This window comes from Cetorhinus maximus, chromosome 5, assembly GCF_964194155.1.
Source record: "Cetorhinus maximus chromosome 5, sCetMax3.hap1.1, whole genome shotgun sequence".
Lineage (NCBI taxonomy): Eukaryota > Metazoa > Chordata > Chondrichthyes > Lamniformes > Cetorhinidae > Cetorhinus > Cetorhinus maximus.
Window position 1 is genome coordinate 159,818,540 of NC_135883.1, and position 17,975 is coordinate 159,836,514.

Consider the following 17,975-nt stretch of genomic DNA (forward strand, 5'->3'; position numbering starts at 1 on the left):
GATGATCCTTTGAATGCAGAGGCTGGTGGGGTGATAAGTGAGGACAAGGGGGACCCTATCATTTTTCTGGGAGGGAGGAGAAGGCGTAGAACCTGTGATGAGTTTAAGCAGTTTGCAGGAATGAGTGAATTCTCGGCTTGGAAAGGGGTGGAGCAAAAGTTCTCAAATGGACATAATGATGTCTCCGCCCCTTTTTAAATTTGTGCTCGAAATGAAAAACCTGAGTCTTCTCAAAACTGTTTCTTTTCAGAGTCCAATCTCAAAATGTTCCTTTCCCTTTGTGTCAATTGTGTCAGGGACAAACCTTGAAGCTTTGCAAAGAGTTTCTAACCCTAGATCAATCCAGCTCAGTATTGGTCATCGTCACTTTAAATATCCCAAAGTCAAATCCACCCGATTGAACTAATTCGTTCTCAAATGTGTAAATTTGTAGCCGGATTAAAATCCCCACAAATTTTATAAGAATACTCTGGAATCATGATTCTGGTTAGTAACCATGACTCCAGGTTCATAACTTGAAAATTGTACTTTCGTAATTACTCTTCCCTTTTGTTAGCTTTTAAACTTAAAGTAATGAAACTACTACCACAAAAATCACAATATCGGGAAGAGAAACATTAAAACAATAACAATCAGTTTATTCCCCACACAGAGACAAAAAACACATGCTTTAAAAAAAGAGAACAAATGAATGAAGTCAGCGGTCTTGTGGTTCTTTCTTCAATTGCGTTTCCAATTAATTAATAATAACTAAAGAAACAGTGAATTCTCACAAGAAAACTTTCAGCATCATTAGTCTAAAATGCCTGGAACCTGTAAGCTCCAACACAAAAGAAAAGCAATCACAGAGTTTCTCGCAGCTCACAAAATCCAAGCAGTCGAGACTCAGCATTCTCTCACAGCTACACACAGGCTTTCAAAGACAGAACACTACAACCTCACAATGCCTTCATCAAAATACAAAATGAGAATTCTCCGTTCTGCAGAAGGGTCATGAGGACTCGAAACGTTAACTGATATCTTCTCCACCGATGCTGCCAGACCTGCTGAGTTTTTCCTGGTAATTCTGTTTTTGTTTTGGATTTCCAGAATCCGCAGTAGCTTTTAGCTTTTTGTTTTTAATTCTCCATTCTTTTTCGCTTAACTTACCTTTTCCTGTTTAAATCAACTTCTAATTGCTGAGATGATTTCCATTACCCATTCTGCACTGAACCAGAATCTCAATCTTATTCTCACCCAAATACATCATTACCTCCTACAGAATTTCTCCTCGTTTATCTGGCGGAGATGTGACAGCGCAACAAAGTTCCAATACTAACTGCACATCTCTCTAGACCAAGCTTATAATTCTCATATTTAACTGGTCACTGAGTTCCCACAAATCCACAAATAAACTTTATATTAAATTAACATAGGTTCACTCAATAATCACGTCCACACTTTCATGTTTCCATGCACCCCTAGAAATATAATGTGATAAACTCAAAATTATCCCCAGATTGTGAACTCCAGGGGGGAGCAGAATAAAAACAAATTAGAGTTGAAGCCAGTTTAAAGTCTCAAACATTATATAAATGTATAAACACATTAAACAACCACGAATAAAAAACGTTAAGCAAAGCAGAACACAGAGGGTTACTAATCCTTTAGTTCGGCGACACCAACCCAGCACTTACAGACACAAGTAAATCACATTCAGGCAGTAAAATGCTTTATACCTCAACAAAATACTCAAGCAAATACTTCCTCACACACCAGTTATCTCTTTCAATTTTTTTGCCTTTTCACACAGCATCTTAACTATACTGTAGGTCTATCAGCTTAATTTTTACTTTCCCCGAACCATTTTCTTTAACCCCAAACATTCTTTTACATCTCCACCTTACTTGCCATGTGGTGGGATTTACAGAAACGGATTGTTTTAATTTATTATCTGACTCCTGAAAAAACTTGTCACATTTCTCAGGACAGTGAGGTGTCTGAACCGAAAAGTCTTCACTCTTTTCAGCTCTCGCTCTTTTCTCATACATCTGTCCTTGGATAACTGCTACTTCTTTAAAAGGAACCCTCTCCTCCTTCTCTAGACATTCGGGGAGCAGTGTCTGAACCTGTTTAATAAGCATCTTGTCTGCCTCATCCCCCTCCAGATTCTGAAGAAGATTCATACAGACTCAAAACATTAACTCTGTTTCTCTCTCCACAGATGCTGCCAGACCCGTTATGTTTATCCAGCATTATCTGTTTTTATTTCAGATTTCCAGCACCTGCGGTATTTTGCTTTTAACCAGAAGCTGCCACTTTTCAAGGGGTGATTTCCCTGCCACGTAATTTGTGACTAATCCATCCATAGTATGTTCTGCCATTTCTTCATCTTCATGATTCCTGGGCAAACTCGCCAAATCCTGTAAGACCCTGTTCCTGGTCTAAAGGTTCTTGTGTTGGATATCAACAGCACACAACAACTTGGATGAAATTACACCAAAATGTCCCCTTTATTAAACCACTAAGCAAGTCCACACACTCACAATAATACCGGTTGTTTAGCTTCCCTGTGAACCGGAGTCCGTCTCAGTGGCCAATCCAATGATGAATCCTCCGTGTGTGTCTTCTGACCAACTGGCCAAGTTGCTCTAACCATTGCAGTAGAGATGGTTCTGTGGGCGCTTTCTTTATAACTTATTTGCTATGTTCCTGTGCCATATAAAGTAAAGCCTGCTTTTCATCCATTTAATTGGTTATTAATGACATCACGGTTCATCTCCATGCTTTCTCCAGATATCCATTGGCTAGGCCTCCTTTAAAGGTCACACTTGAGGCACCATAACCAGCTGGGATTTTTTTTGTTATCTCCAACACTGTTATCAATCCCCAGAGCTGGGAGAGGGTGGCGTATTTATTGTCCCTTCATGAAGCTCAGTCTGTTTATCTTCACTGGTACGAGCACTCCTACAGGTTAAGTCATTTTGCAGAACTTGCTGATTCTAGCAAGGCTTTCTCTTGATTCAATTAACCATCTTGCTTTGTGTTCTGAGCCCATAGCGCAGGTCAGTACAGTCCTTTACATATCTTCAGTCTGGGTGCTTCTTATGCCTTGATGTTCCTTGTTACCACCATGAGACAGACTCCACACATCAATTAATATAAACAAAATAAATTAACAGTTACATCATTGAAAAGTGATTGCACATTAAAAAGGTAAATCGTACATTGGCTGACAGAACAGAAGGCACTAACCTGGCCCTGGTTCATTCTGTTTGCTTTCTCTCAGCCACTGCAACCCTCAAAGGTTCTGCCGCCCCCTGCAGGCCATCTAATTCTTTCTCAGCAGAAACTCTGCAGAATCGGTTGGTGCTTTTCAGTTTCCCTGGACTGTTGTGGACATGTGGTGGGTACTAATAGGCAGCCAGCCAGGTTATTCCCCAGTAGACAAGCTTGGGATCACACTCACCATTAGCAGTCCCATAACAAGCTCACTCATTCAGTGATTTTCTTTTACTGAAGATATCTCAATTCCTTCTCCAGTGAGTCCTTTGACGAGCACAATGGAATTTGTTCTGTTTCTGCATGGGAAACCTCCAATTATCCTCATGAGCAGCGTCTGTAAACACCCAGCATCTCGGAGAATTTTTACCGCCTTTCCTTGATCCTCGGAAACACGAAGACATCCAGTGAACATCTTCCCCTGTTTGCCGCATGTTACGTTTGCACAGAGACTCTTAGCTTTCAGGACCAACAACAGGACTGGCCGCTGTGTCTCCTGTGCTTCATTCGGCAGCCAGCAATTCACCTTCATATGTTTGTTCATTCATGCATGGGATGTGGGCATTGCTGTCTAGGCCAGCATTTATTGCCATTCCTTAATTGCCCTTGAGAACGTGGCGGTGAGCTGCCCTCTTGAACCGCTGCAGTCCATGTGGTGTAGGTACACCCACCATGCTGTTAGGGAGGGAGTTCCAGGATTTTGACCCAGCAACAGTGAAGGAACGACGATATATTTCCAAGTCAGGGTGGTGAGTAGCTTAGCTTGGAAATTCATGTGGTGACGTTCCCATGTGTCTGCTGCCCTTGTCCTTCCAGATGTTAGTTGTCGTGGGTTTGGAAGGTGCTGTCTAAGGAGTCTTGGTGAATTCCTGCAGTGCATCTTGTAGTTGGTACACACTGCTGCTACTGTGCGTCGGTGGTTTCAGGAGTGAGCATTTGTGGATGTGGTGCCAATTAATCGGGCTGCTTTGTCCTGGATGGTGTCAAGCTCCTTGAGTGTTGTTGGAGCTGCACGCATCCAGGCAAGTGGAGAGTATTCCACCACACTCCTGACTTGTGCCTTGTAAATGGTGGACAGGCTTTGCGGTATCAGATGGTGAGATACTTGGTGCAGGATTCAAAGCCTCTGATCAGCTTTTGCAGCCAAAGAATTTATTTGGCTCATCCAGTTCAGTTTCTGGACAATGGTCACCCCCAGGAAGTTTACAGTGGGGGATTTAGCAATGACAATGCCATTGAATGTCAAGGGGAGCTGGTTAGATTCTCTCTTGTTGGAGATGGTCATTGCCTGGCACTCTTGAGGTGCGAATGTTACTTGCCACTTGCCAGCCCAAGCCTGGATGTTGACCAGGTCTTGCTGCATTTGAGCAGGGACTGCTTCAGTATCTGAAGAGTAACGAATGGTGCTGAGGGGTTTAAATTAAGTAGTGCGGACAAGGTTGTAAATTTGGGAAGATGTGGTAAATCAAAGAGGAGAGGAATGACAAAAGAGGAAGTTAATATTATGGGAAATATAAAACAGAAGTGACAGGAAGGGTTTGAGAGTAGAAATCTAACAGTAAATCAACAGATCAAATGAGAGATTATAAAAAGAATAAAATGATAAAACTAAAGGTTCTGTATCTGATGCAAGAAGCTTTCAAAACTAAACAGATGAAGTGAGATCGCTCATAGAAATAAATGTATATGATTTGATAGCCATTACAGAGGCATAGCAGCAGGAGGACATGGATTGGGATCTGAACATTAAAGAGTATAAAACCTTTAGGAAGAACTGGAAGTGATGAAAAGGAGGAGGGGTGCCTCTGTTAGTTAATTATGGTATTAACACAATAGAGAGAGATGACCTTTAATATTAATATCTGTAGCTTCTAGCACACACAAATGCTCCATACTGTGAGCCTGTCTGACAACCTTAAATTGGTTGTCAGCCTAATTCTTAGCAGACAGAGGATTAATTAACAAATATTGTACAATCGCGGAATCGAATCTAAGGTTGGACACTGTGTTTTGAATTTTACAAGCACGGGCTGGTCGGGTACGGTCTGGACTTTGCCCGTTCTAAGCAGCGTCTGGGACAGACTGTTTGATACGATCTGACAGCCTTTGGCATGTACGGCCCACATACCTCGCATCACACTGGCACTGAAATTCATATACCACATTACTGATTTGTGTGATAGGCAGAATGACTTTTGGCTTGATACCAGCATCCTGCTACTAGTGAATACCACTCTTGTTGCTGCTGCACAAATGATTGGGGTACTTTGCCCTTCCAGGGTAATCAGAGGTAGACTGGGCACTTTTCAGGGCTGTAAGTGACAGCCTTAGCCCCATTCATGAGTTTGCGTGATACACAACATGAAATGATCTGATCAGGGTAGCCATTCTCCTGCAGGATATCTTTGATACGCCCTATTTCAGCATCAAGCTTGCATGGGGAGCAAATGGCTCGGGCCCTATTTAGAAGGTTGCCGATAAGATCAATCTTATAGCGTGTGGAACTGTAAGAATCCCAACGCCGTATTTAACCAGTGCAGGTAGGCTTGTAGTAGACCTTGGTAGAGAAACTCATGGCAGATTTCTAATCTAGCACATCAAGGAAGGGGAGTGAATTTGACTGCTCCATTTCTCAAGTGAATTTGAGGAAAGGATGGAGCCCATTAAGAAATGTTAGGAAATTATTACATGCAGCTGAGGACTTAAATGTAGCAAACGGACCATCCACATATCAGGAAATTGCAATGGTGTTATGGCACAGCGGACGGTAAATGCTGAACTGTTCAAATCCCAGAGGGAAACTTGAAACAACTGCCACAACTATTTTACAATTTCTATTTATTTCAAGCTGTGTGATTTAAGTTCAGTACTAATATGCCCACCAAGTTTTATAGGTTCCTTGTAAATCCAGATTAAACCTTTATTAATAAAAATGATTTTAAGCACATATATGGGTTTACAAATTGCTACTGTGAAAGCTCCTGGATCCGCTGGTTAATCTAACTCCCAGTTACACTTCCATTAATTCAACAGTAAAACACAGAGATTTTAAGTGACCCAGGCAAAGTAACATGATGCCCTGAACAGTCGAATTCAAAGTGAGTTTTCTTCACTTCAGTTCATATCGAAGCAACTTGAGGCTAAGAGGCTGGAGGCTTTTCACACTTGTTAGATCTTAGAATGCCTTCCTCTTACACAGAACCGCATCTCCTCTGTACAGGTTTCTCCCTTTTTAATGTAAATCCCATTGTCCCAATACGCCTTTCAACTCTATTTTTCTAATAAAAATATTTTGTAAAGATCTTTCACAGTTCCTATTTTATCAGTAAGCTTTGGGGAAAATAAACACACTGTTTGGCTTCTTCTGGTTAAGTATAACATTTTAACGCCAATTTTGAAATTCAAACTACTCTGGTTTATTTAAAAATGCAAATTTCCCTTTACACATCACATTCTAAAACTTCAGCCATGTTTAACTATTTATAATTTCAAACCCGGCTTCACTTCTGTTACATCAAATCCTTCAGACCAGCTATCTTTAATTCAATTAAGTCCTACCTTACAATAAATTGCGATACCATTCGAAAAATTATTATAACAAAAACAAAATACTGTGGATGCTGGAAATCTGAAACAAAAACAATAATAGCTGGAAAAACTCAGCAGGTCTGACAGCATGTGCGGAGAGGAATACAGTTAACGTTTCGAGTCTATATGACTCTTCATCAGATAAAAATTATTATATTTTCCTAACTAGGGGTAGGAGGCTCAGTGTCACTCCATCAAAGACACGTTTCTCATGGAAACCAAAAAAGATGTTTGAGAGAGATGGGCCTCGAGTTGACCCCATGGCAACGCCATCTATTTGGGCTTACATGATGTCATCAAAGCTGAACTCAACTGCGTGAGTTGTCATGTTCATAAGTTCAATGAAAACTGATTCACGTCATGGCAACGCCTCTACCAGTCAGAGTCCACTTGCCAATCAATCAGGACTCTCTTCTCATACAGTATAAATTATTGTTTTCCCCTTATATTGCTATTCTTGAGAAGAGTCCTGATGAGTATAAAATGAAAAACTTTGACATGTCTCTGTTTTCAGCAATAATCATGTTCCCTACTACCAATATTGTAATATTAATAAGACTGCATTCTCTGTTAGAGACAAGATTATACTAAGTTTTCCTCGAACTGTCAATGTTGTGATTGATTTACCATAAAAATGAATTGCATGCTCAGTTCCTGAATAAACATTTATATAATTTAGAAAGTATATTGTCTCATATCAACTTCTATATCCAAACCCAGAAACACATCTCTGTACAGCCTTCAGTGGAGAGTAATATTGTTGGGGAGAGATGCCCGAACCTCAATAATATCTGGGCTGTTATAATCGAGCTTAAACTTGTTAAAAAGGCTATCTGGAGGACAGCAAAATTCTCTGGTAGTTCCTTTCACTCAGGGAGAGTTAGATCAGCTCTAAATATCTGTGAGGCCTGTTTCTCTCAACCTGGAGTGAGAGTGATGATCCGAGGAGTGCGTCTGATCCGGAATAGCCTAAAGAGGGGCTAGGATTATAATCCACTTCATCCTGACACAGTTTTGACCCTGTCGGAGGCTACACTCAAAACACAATTGTCAGAACCCTACCTCCCAACCTCTGGGAGTTATCCTTGAATTGAATGGTTGCTTCCTGGGAAGGATCATCATGGAGCAGAATATCCGGCTGCCCCATGGATATGCTGCTGCCCCTGCCTGGAATTCCAGGATCAGGACGATTGGAATATATTGGGGCTGTGGCTGTGATTTCCTCACTAACTGGTGTGTCTGTCTGAGTGGGGTTTGGAGGGATATCACTGTGTGATCTTGCTGCTATGTAAGTGGGGCCTCTTCCCTGGAACAAAGATCCTTAAAAAAATAACAAGACCTGATTTTAAATGTTCTGTTTTTGCAGCAGGGAAAGTGACCTTTAGATGGAAAGCAGGTCTCACTCCAGCCAGGATCAGACACTGGAATGCTAGTCTCCCAGTTTCCTACAGGGAGAAGCAGCTTTCACACAATGGAGGTGGAACTGACAGAAATCCCAATTGATGAGATTCTCCCGTCAGCTCAACCTCTTCCTGTGACCCCTGCAATGGGAAGTGTGGAGGGAAGGAGTTCCGGACCCTTCTTGGTTGGAAATTTTTATCAGGTGAGGAAAGGGGAATGAGACCCGGATTAACCAGGTCCCTCCCCAGAATCCTCCCTTACCTGCCCAGATTGGGAGAGTTTCAAAGAGAGAAGGATTTCACAACTCCCGGCCGATGATTGATCCATGAATTGTTGTGTGTCGGACTCTGTCTGTCCTGGGAGTTTATCAGTGAAATCCCATTGAGAGAGTTTTAAACCCTGTTCAGAGTGGAGTTTGACAGGTTGAAGTGTCAGGCTGCACGGGGTGTGAGCTGTCACCTGGAGAATATGGAGCTCACTCACCAAGTGTCACATCTCTTCATCCCTTCTCATTCTTTCCTTTTACACCTTAATAGTTTGACAGAATCATTTCACTGAAATGTGGAGAGTTTATCTAACATTTTTATTTAATATTTTTTGGGATTTGGGTGTTCACAGAACCACAGAGTCACTGAATCACACAGTGCAGAAGAGGCCCTTCGGCCCATCAAGTCCGCACCGACATGTGAGAAACACTTCATAAAGCTACCCAATCCCATTTATCAGCATTTGGCCCATAGCCTTGAATGTTATGATGTGCCAAGTGCTCATCCAGGTACTTTTTAAAGGATGTGAGGCAACCCGCCTCCACCACCATCCCAGGCAGCGCATTCCAAACCGTCACCACCCTCTGGGTAAAAAAGTTTTTCCTCACATCCCCCCTAAACATCCTGCCCCTCACCTTTAACTTATGCCTCCTTGTGAGTGACCTTTCATCTAAGGGGAACAGCTGCTCCATATCCACCCTCTCCATGCTTCTCACAATCTTATCCACCTTGATCAGGTCGCCCCTCAGCCTTCTCTGCTCCAACAAAAACATAACTTAAATGTTTCATCCCAGGCAACATCCTGGTGAATCTCCATCTGCACCCCCTCCAGTGCAATCACATCCTTCCTATAATGTGGCGACCAGAACTGCTCACAGTGCTCCAGCTGTGGCCTCACCAAGGTTCTATACAACTCCAACATGACCTCCCTACTTTTGTAATCTATGCTTCGATTGATAAAGGCAAGTGTCCCATATGCCTTTTTCATGACCCCACTAACATGGCCCTCTGCCTTCAGAGATCTATGGACACACACATCAAGGTCCCTTTGTTCCTCAGAACTTCCTAGTGTCATGCCATTCATTGAATACTTCCTTGTCAAATTACTCCTTCCAAAGTGTATCACCTCACACTTTTCTGGTTAAATTCCATCTGCCGCTTATCTGTCCATTTGACCATCCCGTCTATATCATCCTGCTGCCCAAGACACTCAACCTCACTATTAACCACACGGCCAATCTTTGTGTCATCTGCAAACTTACTAATCCCACCCCCCACATAGTCATCTATGTCGTTTACATAAATGACAAATAATAGGGGACCCAGCATAGATCCCTGTGGTACGCCACTGGACACTGGCTTCCAGTCACGAAAGCATCCTTATGTCATCACCCTCTGTCTCCTAGAACTAAGCCAATCTTAGTTTGAATCCACCTTATCAAATTACCCTTTATCCCATGTGCATTCTAAATCTCCCATGTGGGACCTTGTCAAAAGCTTTGATGAAATCCATATAAACTGCATCAACTACACTGCCCTCATCTACACACCTGGTCACCTCCTCAAAAAATGCAATCAACTTTGTTAGGCATGACCTCCCTCTGATAAAGCCATGCTGACTATCCTTGATCAAACCTTGCCTCTCCAAGTGGAGATAGATTATCTCCTTCAGAATTTTCTCCAATCGATTCCGTACAACTGATGTGAGACTCACTGGCCTGTAGATCCCTGTCTTATCTCTACTGTTGCTGGCAAGGCTCACATATTGTTGCCCATCCCTAATTGCCCTTGATCTAAGAGGCTTGCTCAGCCATTTGAAAGGGCAGTAAAGAGCCAACCACATTGCTGTAGATGTAGACCAAACCAGGTAATGGCATTTGTGAAGCAGATGGGTTTTTGCAACAATCAATGTTAGTTTCAGAGTCACTATTACTGAGAGAAGAGCAGTACTTCTTCAATGCAGGCATTCCTGGAAGAGAAGTGGCACTGAATTAAACACTAAGATAAAAGCAAAACACTGCGGATGCTGGAAATCTGAAATAAAAACAGAAAATGCTGGAAAAATTCACCAGGTCTACCAGAGAGAGAAACAGAGTTAATGCTTCCAGTCCATATGATCTTTAAAGAAGGGGTGACAGGTGCTGTCAGACCTGCAGATTTTTTCCAGCATTTTCTGTTTATATTACAAGCATTTGCAGAATTTTGCTTTTATCACTATTAAAAGCTTTCAATTCCAGATTTTATTAACTGAATTTAAAGTTCAGAAGCTGTTATGGTGAGATTTAAACATGTGCTCCCATAGCATTAACCTGGGTCTCTGTATTATTAGTTCAGTGATATTACCACGACACCACTATCTCCCCAAAAATAGTAAATGAGTGACCTAGATTTATTTCTGAGTAAGAATCTAACATGAGACCAAATGTTGAAATGCATCACCCTCTTTATTTCACAGTGAGAATACATTCCCAGCAGTTTGAAAAATAAAAGACAAACAAAGGCAAGAAGACAATGGCTAATTTACTCCATGAGAGATGCCTGTGAATGGGTCACCTGTTAACAGGGGTAATATCTGAATAGGTCATGTTCTCAATCACTGGTTCAGACTGTCGATGTTCCGAATGTGACCTCCCAGTACGGGTGTGAGGAGATGGGAATCTGACCTTTTTTCCATGTTCAGACTCTGGATTCTAATTTTAGATTGGGATTCTTTCTCAGTTTTAAGCTGCTTCAAACCAGAGTCGTCAAATCTTCATCTTCAGTTTCCTCATGATTCTAATGAAAATGGTGTGCATAAGAGACGTGTGTGATCATGCTGCGGGGAAGCTTTTCAGTGGTGAATACTGTTGTCAGCTGACAAGGCAGCAGGTACAGGCGGGTTATAAAAGAGTCTCCTGGACAAATAGGGAGGATCTTCATCATGACCACAACATTCCCGCCCAACTCTATTGTTACTAACAAGAGATTTATTGAGAGCAGAAAGGTGGGCTGCTTGTTTTTCAAATTTAAACTTCACTTGTAAGTATTTCACATTACATTGGTTTCTCTTTATTCATGTCGGCACCATCGTTATTTGTTGAGACTAATTTAATCAGAAAGCTCAATGTCCTGGCACAGCTCATAGTTGGCACACCCTGATGGTTACAGAAGAATTAGGGAGACACAATATTATCTCTTCCACAATAAAGGTGTTTTTTGGTCCACTCTTTATTGAATGTTTATGTTAGTGTCCAGTGTTGCACTCACCGCTCTGTGGAACATGGCTGAAGTTGCCGGCTCAGCTGGCTCTCCCTTCTATGCATTGTAAAGGAGATTGTCTGAGATCACTCACAGCAGGGGTAATTGGAATGTTGTAGGTGAACTCAAGGGGCTGAATATTTTGCCTGTCATGCGGGCGGGACTGACCCAATCTCCAGCAGGCAGGGAGCCAATCCCCACCGGAGAAGAGGGTCCCAAATACTTTGGAATTGAAGGAGGAACCTAATTATAAACAATATGAAAAGCAACATCAGCAGTCAGGACTCCTCTGTCAGGGACAGTCAGATCTGCCAGGGCTGGATCCTCATGTCTGGTTAACGTGCGGGTAGAAGACCATGTGGTTTCTCCATATTTGGTTGCTTAAGTGAATGGGTAAGAATGTGGCAGATGGAATCTTATTTGGGGATGTGTGAAGTCAGCCAAATATAGGAAAAATATAAAAGTGGAATCTTTTGCATGGGTTAGTGACTGGAAAATGTTGGTATTCAGAGGGACTTGGGTGTCTTTACTCATGAAGCCTAGGTAGGTAATATGCAGTTACAACAAGCAATTAGGAAAACAAATGGTATCTTAGCCTTTATTACTAAGAGAGTAAAGAGAAAATAAATTTTGCTTCAATTATATAGGTGACACCACACCTGTAGTTTTGGCCTCCTTACCTCAGGCCGGATGAACTTTCCTTCAAGGGACTGCAATGCCTGTTTATTAGACAGATTACACACTCGAGGGATAGTGTGGGAAGGTGGAATTGAGGTAGAAGATCAGCCATGATCTTACTGAATGGTGGAGCAGGATTGAAGAGCCTCTGTTTTATTTGACTTTGGGAAAGACAAGGAGGGACAGCCCCTGGTGAGAACCATGATCTGTCTGTCACAGGATAGTGTGGGAGACATTGAGCTGGACACCCGGAAAAAGCCGTTGTTAAGAATCACTGAACAAAACAACTAAAGGGATCAGTTTATGTAAATGGGGAAGAAATGCTCACTGCTGATGCTAACGTGTTTGTATAATTTTGAATGAAGATTAAATGCAGCAGTGTGTGTGGGAGTCAGAGTTATCTGTCAGTAGAGGGCAATATTCTAAACAGGGTCTCAGTGCTGAATGTGTCCCAATACCAATCCCAATCCCAGCACATATATGTAATCTGTCTAATGAACAGTCATTGCGTTCCCTCTACGGTAAATATATCCTTCCTTAGGAAAGGAGACCAGAACTTTGCACAGTACTCCAGCTTAAACCCAATGTGTAATTAGTGGAAGGTTCAATCAGTTTAAGAATAGAGTTAAGCACATCTCACTGTTGATGTCTACAGAGATAACAAAACCTACCCGAGAGGATTTACTATCTTGCCAAAAGCTATTTGCATGAGCCCATGTGTGTTATAAAAAGAAATGGAAAATTCCGGATCAACGTGTTGATTGTCTTGTTCCAAGTCCTTGGAATGCAGTCACAAGTTTTTCATATTGTTGCCCATCAAGTTTCTGGTCAAAAGCTCTGCAACAGAATTAAGAATATATAATTTTCATTTTTGTTCCTCCTGACAAAGCCCTTATGGAAGCCAAATGGATTGTCAGGACAATCAGCCCACTGAGGACCCTCCACCATTCAGTTCATCCACAGCTGTAGTGACATAATAGATAAGCTAGCCCAATGGGCAGACAAGTGGCAGATTGGATTTAATACAGGGAAATGACATTCAATGGCATTACCATCACTGAATCCCCTACTATCAACTTCCTGTGGGTTACCGTTGACCAGAAACTGAACTGGACTAGTCATATAAATACTGTGTCTACAAGAGAAGGTCAGAGGTTGGAAATCCTGTGGTGAATAACTTACCTCCTGACTCCCCAAAGACTGTCCACCAACTACAAGAATTTGATGGAATACTCTCCGCTTGCCTGGATGAGTGCTGCTCCATCAACACTTGAGCAGTTTGACATTATCCAGGAGAAAGCAGCGCACTTGATTGGCGTCCCATCCACAAACATTCACTCCCTCCACCACTGGTGCACAGTGGCAGCAGTGTCTATCATCTAAAAGATGCAGTGCAGGAACTCACCAAGTCTCCTTAGACAGCATCTTCCAAACCCACAATCGCTACCATCTAGGTACAGTGATAATCATGGGTAATTTTAATCTACATATAAATTGGATGAATCAGGTTGGCAAGATGTGTTCATCAAGTGTTTTTGGGACAGTATCTTAGAGCAGCACATTCTACAGCCAACCAGAGAGCAGACAATGCTACATCTGGTCATGGACAGCAAGACAGGATTATTTAATGGTACATAACAGTAAAGGCACATCTAGGCAGCAGTGTCCATAATATGATTGAATTTTGCTTTCAGTTTGAGGCAGAGAACTTGGGCCAGAACTTCCAAGAATTGACAACGACTATTTGATTGCCACTCTGATCCTTTTTCCGAACTTACTCAGCAGCTCCACCTTCCTCTCCCGACCTTTCACCTCGGGCCAGGTGAGAAATGTGCAGTGCAGCGTGTTCCCGAGGCCTTCAGTCGAGGGCAGCAGAATCATTCGAGAGGAGGCCAGACCCCTTTTTATGGCAGCAGCTGCTATAAAGCAGGTAAGTTTAAAGTTTAATGAGCTGAAGAGGCTGAGCTGCAAAATACATTCAAGGTTGAGATAGACAGAGTTTTAATCAGGAAGGGAATCAAGGATTATGTGGAAAAAGCACAAAAGTGGAGTTGAGGAGTATCAGGTCAGCCATGATCTCGTTGAATAGCTGTGCAAGCTTGATGGGCCAAATGGCCGACTTCTGCTACTACGTCTTATGAAGTTAAGGACCCAGCCATTTTGAGAAGCCAGAGAGAAGGTAAGTGTGCAAGGTAAGTGGGTAGGATCGGGGGAGGTCTGGTGGTCAGTGGGGATGGTGGGATTGTAGGGTGAGCCAGGGGCAGGCAAGGGAATGGGAGTTTATCCGGGGAGGATGGGAGTTGGTCATGGGAAGGGGAGGGTTCTACCAGTTGCTGGGTGAGTAGTTGGGGGTGGGTAGGGAGTAGTTGAGAGATTAGGAGAGTAGTGGGAAGGTGGTAGGGGGTTGTCAGGGGGGTCGGAAGGGTGTCTGGGGGAGGGGGAGGGGGTGGTTAGAGGATTAGTTGGTGGGTTGGGATTGTAGTCAGTGTGCTGCCGTTTTGTCGGGGGTTTGAGATTGTAGTCAGTGTGCTGCCGTTTTGTCGGGGGTTAGTGAGTGTAGTCAGTGTGCTGCCGTTTTGTCGGGGGTTAGAGAGTGTAGTCAGTGTGCTGCCGTTTTGTCGGGGGTTAGTGAGTGTAGTCAGTGTGCTGCCGTTTTGTCGGGGGTTAGTGAGTGTAGTCAGTGTGCTGCCGTTTTGTCGGGGGTTAGTGAGTGTAGTCAGTGTGCTGCCGTTTTGTCGGGGGTTAGTGAGTGTAGTCAGTGAGCTGGCGTTTTGTCGGGGGTTTGAGAGTGTAGTCAGTGTGATGCCGTTTTGTCGGGGGTTAGAGAGTGTAGTCAGTGTGCTGCCGTTTAGTCGGGGGTTAGTGAGTGTAGTCAGTGTGCTGCCGATTTGTCGGGGGTTGGAGAGTGTAGTCAGTGTGCTGCCGTTTTGTCGGGGGTTAGTGAGTGTATTCAGTGTGCTGCCGTTTTGTCAGGGGTTAGTGAGTGTAGTCAGTGTGCTGCCGTTTTGTCGGGGGTTAGAGAGTGTAGTCAGTGTGCTGCCGTTATGTCGGGGGTTAGAGAGTGTAGTCCGTGTGCTGCCGTTTTGTCGGGGGTTAGTGAGTGTTGTCAATGTGCTTCCGTTTTGTCGGGGTTAGTGAGTGTGGTCAGTGTGCTGCCGTTTTGTCTGGGGTTAGTGAGTGTAGTCAGTGTGCTGCCGTTTTGTCGGGGGTTAGTGAGCGTAGTCAGTGTGCTGCCGTTTTGTCGGGTGTTAGTGAGTGTAGTCAGTGTGCTGCCGTTTTGTCGGGGTTAGTGAGTGTAGTCAGTGTGCTGCCGTTTTGTTGGGGGTTAGTGAGTGTAGTCAGTGTGCTGCCGTTTTGTCGGGGGTTAGAGAGTGTAGTCAGTGTGCTGCCGTTTTGTCGGGGTTAGAGTGTAGTCAGTGTGCTGCCGTTTTGTCGGTGGTTAGTGAGTGTAGTCAGTGTGCTGCCGTTTTGTCGGGGGTTAGTGAGTGTAGTCAGTGTGCTGCCGTTTTGTCGGGGGTTAGTGAGTGTAGTCCGTGTGCTGCCGTTTTGTCGGGGGTTAGTGAGTGTAGTCAGTGTGCTGCCGTTTTGTCGGGGGTTAGTGAGTGTAGTCAGTGTGCTGCCGTTTTGTCGGGGGTTAGTGAGTGTAGTCAGTGTGCTGCCGTTTTGTAGGGGGTTAGAGAGTGTAGTCAGTGTGCTGCCGTTTTGTCGGGGGTTAGTGAGTGTAGTCAGTGTGCTGCCGTTTTGTCGGGGGTTAGTGAGTGTAGTCAGTGTGCTGCCGTTTTGTCGGGGGTTAGTGAGTGTAGTCAGTGAGCTGGCGTTTTGTCGGGGGTTTGAGAGTGTAGTCAGTGTGATGCCGTTTTGTCGGGGGTTAGAGAGTGTAGTCAGAGTGATGCCGTTTTGTCGGGGGTTAGTGAGTGTAGTCAGTGTGCTGCCGTTTAGTCGGGGGTTAGTGAGTGTAGTCAGTGTGCTGCCGATTTGTCGGGGGTTGGAGAGTGTAGTCAGTGTGCTGCCGTTTTGTCGGGGGTTAGTGAGTGTATTCAGTGTGCTGCCGTTTTGTCGGGGGTTAGTGAGTGTAGTCAGTGTGCTGCCGTTTTGTCGGGGGTTAGAGAGTGTAGTCAGTGTGCTGCCGTTATGTCGGGGGTTAGAGAGTGTAGTCAGTGTGCTGCCGTTTTGTCGGGGGTTAGTGAGTGTTGTCAATGTGCTTCCGTTTTGTCGGGGTTAGTGAGTGTGGTCAGTGTGCTGCCGTTTTGTCTGGGGTTAGTGAGTGTAGTCAGTGTGCTGCCGTTTTGTCGGGGGTTAGTGAGCGTAGTCAGTGTGCTGCCGTTTTGTCGGGTGTTAGTGAGTGTAGTCAGTGTGCTGCCGTTTTGTCGGGGTTAGTGAGTGTAGTCAGTGTGCTGCCGTTTTGTCGGGGGTTAGTGAGTGTAGTCAGTGTGCTGCCGTTTTGTCGGGGGTTAGAGAGTGTAGTCAGTGTGCTGCCGTTTTGTCGGGGTTAGAGTGTAGTCAGTGTGCTGCCGTTTTGTCGGTGGTTAGTGAGTGTAGTCAGTGTGCTGCCATTTTGTCGGGGGTTAGTGAGTGTAGTCAGTGTGCTGCCGTTTTGTCGGGGGTTAGTGAGTGTAGTCCATGTGCTGCCGTTTTGTCGGGGGTTAGTGAGTGTAGTCAGTGTGCTGCCGTTTTGTCGGGGGTTAGTGAGTGTAGTCAGTGTGCTGCCGTTTTGTCGGGGGTTAGTGAGTGTAGTCAGTGTGCTGCCGTTTAGTCGGGGGTTAGTGAGTGTAGTCAGTGTGCTGCCGTTTTGTCGGGGGTTAGTGAGTGTAGTCAGTGTGCTGCCGTTATGTCGGGGGTTAGTGAGTGTAGTCAGTGTGCTGCCGTTCTGTCGGGGGTTGGAGAGTGTAGTCAGTGTGCTGCCGTTTTGTAGGGGGTTAGAGAGTGTAGTCAGTGTGCTGCCGTTTTGTCGGGGGTTAGAGAGTGTAGTCAGTGTGCTGCCGTTTTGTCGGGGTTAGTGAGTGTAGTCAGTGTGCTGCCGTTTTGTCGGGGGTTAGTGAGTGTAGTCAGTGTGCTGCCGTTTTGTCGGGGGTTAGTGAGTGTAGTCAGTGTGCTGCCGTTTTGTCGGGGGTTAGTGAGTGTAGTCAGTGTGCTGCCGTTTTGTCGGGGGTTAGAGAGTGTAGTCAGTGTGCTGCCGTTTTGTCGGGGGTTAGTGAGTGTAGTCAGTGTGCTGCCGTTTTGTCGGGGGTTAGTGAGTGTAGTCAGTGTGCTGCCGTATTGTCGGGGGTTAGTGAGTGTAGTCAGTGTGCTGCCGTTTTGTCGGGGGTTAGTGAGTGTAGTCAGTGTGCTGCCGTTTTGTCGGGGGTTAGTGAGTGTAGTCAGTGTGCTGCCGTTTTGTCGGGGGTTAGTGAGTGTAGTCAGTGTGCTGCCGTTTTGTCGGGGGTTAGTGAGTGTAGTCAGTGTGCTGCCGTTTTGTCTGGGTTAGTGAGTGTAGTCAGTGTGCTGCCGTTTTGTCGGGGGTTAGTGAGTGTAGTCAGTGTGCTGCCGTTTTGTCGGGGGTTAGTG

At 44.3% G+C, this 17,975-nt stretch overlaps 1 protein-coding gene across 1 annotated transcript in view; it reads right to left on the minus strand.

Annotated features, from left to right (window-relative positions):
- Nucleotides 1-13,160: 13,160 nt before the first annotated feature.
- The window catches only part of LOC144680392 (heme-binding protein 2-like), a 39,064-nt gene continuing 34,249 nt past the window's right edge, over nt 13,161-17,975 (minus strand). Inside the window, exon 4 of the mRNA XM_078541361.1 lies at nt 13,161-13,268. Within this exon, the coding sequence (XP_078397487.1) occupies nt 13,181-13,268 (88 nt within the window). The 3' untranslated portion in view covers nt 13,161-13,180. The remainder of the gene's footprint in view (nt 13,269-17,975) is intronic.